Here is a 3,174-nt window from a genome sequence, read left to right as displayed (position 1 = left end):
ATTATATATATATTTTTATTTTATATATAGTTATTTTATATATAATTATAACATATCTTATTTAATTTAATATTAATATAAAAATTGTGAACACGAATGTAGTATGAACAGCGCCCGAATTTATTATGCTGGAGAAACTCGGGTTCAATCCGCGGTAGATTCAAGAAATTTTCACACATTGATAACTCTTCTTCGGCGCGGCACGGGACGGTCTGACAAGCCATTGTAAGGCTGCGTTTGAAAATATTACCCGCATGTCTCCGAGTATCATTTTATCTTTATTGTTCACCGAATATTAAACAAAGACAAAATGATATTCGAAGATACTCGGATAGTGTTTCCGAACGTATCCATTGCCAAGAAAACCTCTCAAACTACCGTCCGGTCCGGAATCAACGTTAAATTATAAGCCCGTATGACTATGTAGAATCGGTGCTCACGGCGAGCAACCGATCGATAGGCCTTGTCCCGACTTTGGGATATCGCGCCAACGAATGAATGATAAAAATAGAAATTGACTTATTGATTGATGTTTGAAATTTATTACGACTTATTAATAATATTCCATTATATGAAAATATAAATATGAAAATAGATGACTTATAATATTTTCAATATTTACATAATACAATAAACGTTAATTGTTTTAATGCCTTTTTTATTCTTAAAAACATCTCCTATAATATACATATATGTAGTGCTAATTAGCTTATACTTTATAGTTACTGGAAACATCAGATAATTACATGTAACTTGTACATTTACAACAAAAGTCATTTAAAAAGTTACATTAAATGATTATTCTATTTATTAGTGACACAAATTATATAAAAATAAAATGAAAGGTTAATATGAATAATAGTAACTAACAACAAAAGAAAGAGTCAACTAGAAAAAAGTATCATATGCAATATATAATTTGAAAAACTAAACAATATATATATATACATAGAAAAGATAAAAATAGATAATAAGTAATTTAAAATTATTAAAAATGATATACATATATACATACAAAATAATAGCTAACGAAAACTTTCTATTAATTTGTTTTATATAATCAACAAATATAATCAACAAATGTATACGAAATATGTTATAAAACAAGATTTTATTTTTAATTTTAAATATTAACATGAATTATTAAGTCACTGCATAATTTAAAGATCTTTTAATTTTTTTACAATTATCATTATATTCGTTTTTTAAATATTTTAATTTTTTGGATGAAAAGAAAGCGAGTCTCTCTCTCGAAAAATTTATTGAATAACTTTAAAATAATCACGTTGAATGAAAAAAAATTAAAAAAACAATCGAAAAAAATTATTTATATTAAACACCAAATTAAAAATCACTGATCCTATTTATTGAATTGCACTAAATAACGATACTCACTCTAAATAATTTAGAAATAACATATAATACAGAATTAACAGAAATAGAAGAATTGATAAATACGCATTAAAATTGTTTATTAACGTGCAAAATACGAAATAAAAATACTTGTGTATTGTATTTAATTTTTACGAAAAGTAATATTGCACACAATTGGTCATTAAGGCAACTATACACTTCAGACTTAGACATCTTAAAATCAATTACGACTATGTAAAATATAATCGCTACGTCTACATAAGCTGTCGTATGACTAAGTATTTATCCAACCATTATCTCAGATATTATTCATGAATATTTCGAATGTTGTCATGCTAGTAATTATTCGAAATTGTACAACAAGAGAGAAGAAAAGAGAATTTTTAAAACCTCCTGTCGTGAACATTAAATATTTCATCCTTTTAAAACTATTCTACAATGTGCTCTTTGTTTCTTGTTTCTTGTTTTTTACTTTTTGCTTTTTTCTCCTTCACAACCGTTATATCGATAATTATATTTCTTGCTATGTATTTGTTATTTTTTTTTAAATTTGTTAACTTTTATCTCGGGCGGTATAAAAAAATCAGATAAAAAGCAAATAGACATGATGTAAAAAATAGCAAAAAGCAAGAAACAGGAAACAGAAAACACATAGAACAGGCTTTATTACGCACACGAAATATCATCCCTATTGTATGAACATTATTAAAGAAACGAATCAATTTATCTTACGTCCAACATGAAAGCATCAAAACATCATGCGTATCAAAATCATGGCAGCTATGATAATGGATTATTAGTAAAAAAAGATCAGACAAAATATATTTCGTCCAAAGGGATAAGATCGTCTTGCATAAATATAAATAAAGATTTTACCTTTAAATATTATTTTCTCCAATATTCGTATATTTAAATATTACAACAGAAATATATAACAATTTCCAAAATAATAATCAAATATGTATTAGTTTCTTTACTATCGTGAAGATTTTTTTTTTTTTTAGATTAGTTGCATTGTGCATAATGCAATAAATAACAATTATTAACTGTTTTAGTATATTCACTTTTTGCTATTAAAAAATAACGCTTTCCATCTTGATGCAAAGAAAGAAACAATCACAGGTTTACAAAATAATACTAAATGTTCATATTAAATGCTGAAATAATGCAAAACGAGGGTTGATGATAATATCACAAAATATCCATATCAATTAAAAATAATCGTCAACACGCATGTTCCGGTTATAATTAACTGGAATCACATAAAGAATCATATCCAGAACCAGATAAAGTATCATATCATCACGTCGGATCGATGTGTTCCACCGTTCAAGCATGTCTGGAACGTTATAATCAGTGTAGTCATAGTGAGTGGCTCTAAGAAAGAGAGGGAGAGAGAGGGAGAGAGAGAGACTGGCGGCCTTCTACTTTTACTAAAGAAATGTTATCGCAAAATCATCATTTAAATCCACTTGAAAACAATGTCATTAGCGGACTTGGTGTAATTAAAATATATATATTTATTATATTTATATTTATTATTTTTATACTATAATTGAATGTTTATATAGATATTGTTGTTTGCTTTAATTTTTGAGTAATTAGATGCCACAATTGTTGAACGATGTAAATAATAGGTTCCGCAAAATACAAATCATAAAAAAATATACTCATAAGAATCAATACAATAAATTCACAATAAATTTTCCCCTATAAGCATAATATAATACCTTAATTCTCTATCTACATTATTTAGTATACATCAAAAATAATAGTAAAATAAAATATAAATTCTAATAA

General features: G+C 26.0%; 1 protein-coding gene across 1 annotated transcript in view; it reads left to right on the top strand.

Moving 5' to 3' along the window:
* The window catches only part of LOC108694937, a 7,342-nt gene extending 6,590 nt beyond the window's left edge, over positions 1–752 (top strand). The window contains exon 4 of the mRNA XM_018204628.1: positions 723–752. Coding sequence (XP_018060117.1) covers positions 723–752 — 30 coding nt within the window. The remainder of the gene's footprint in view (positions 1–722) is intronic.
* The last annotated feature ends 2,422 nt before the right edge of the window (positions 753–3,174 follow it).

The sequence above is a fragment of the Atta colombica genome, unplaced genomic scaffold (genome assembly GCF_001594045.1).
Source record: "Atta colombica isolate Treedump-2 unplaced genomic scaffold, Acol1.0 scaffold126, whole genome shotgun sequence".
Taxonomy (NCBI): Eukaryota; Metazoa; Arthropoda; class Insecta; order Hymenoptera; family Formicidae; genus Atta; species Atta colombica.
The sequence above is the reverse complement of the archived record's forward strand: the minus strand, read 5'-3'. Positions and strand labels throughout refer to the sequence as shown.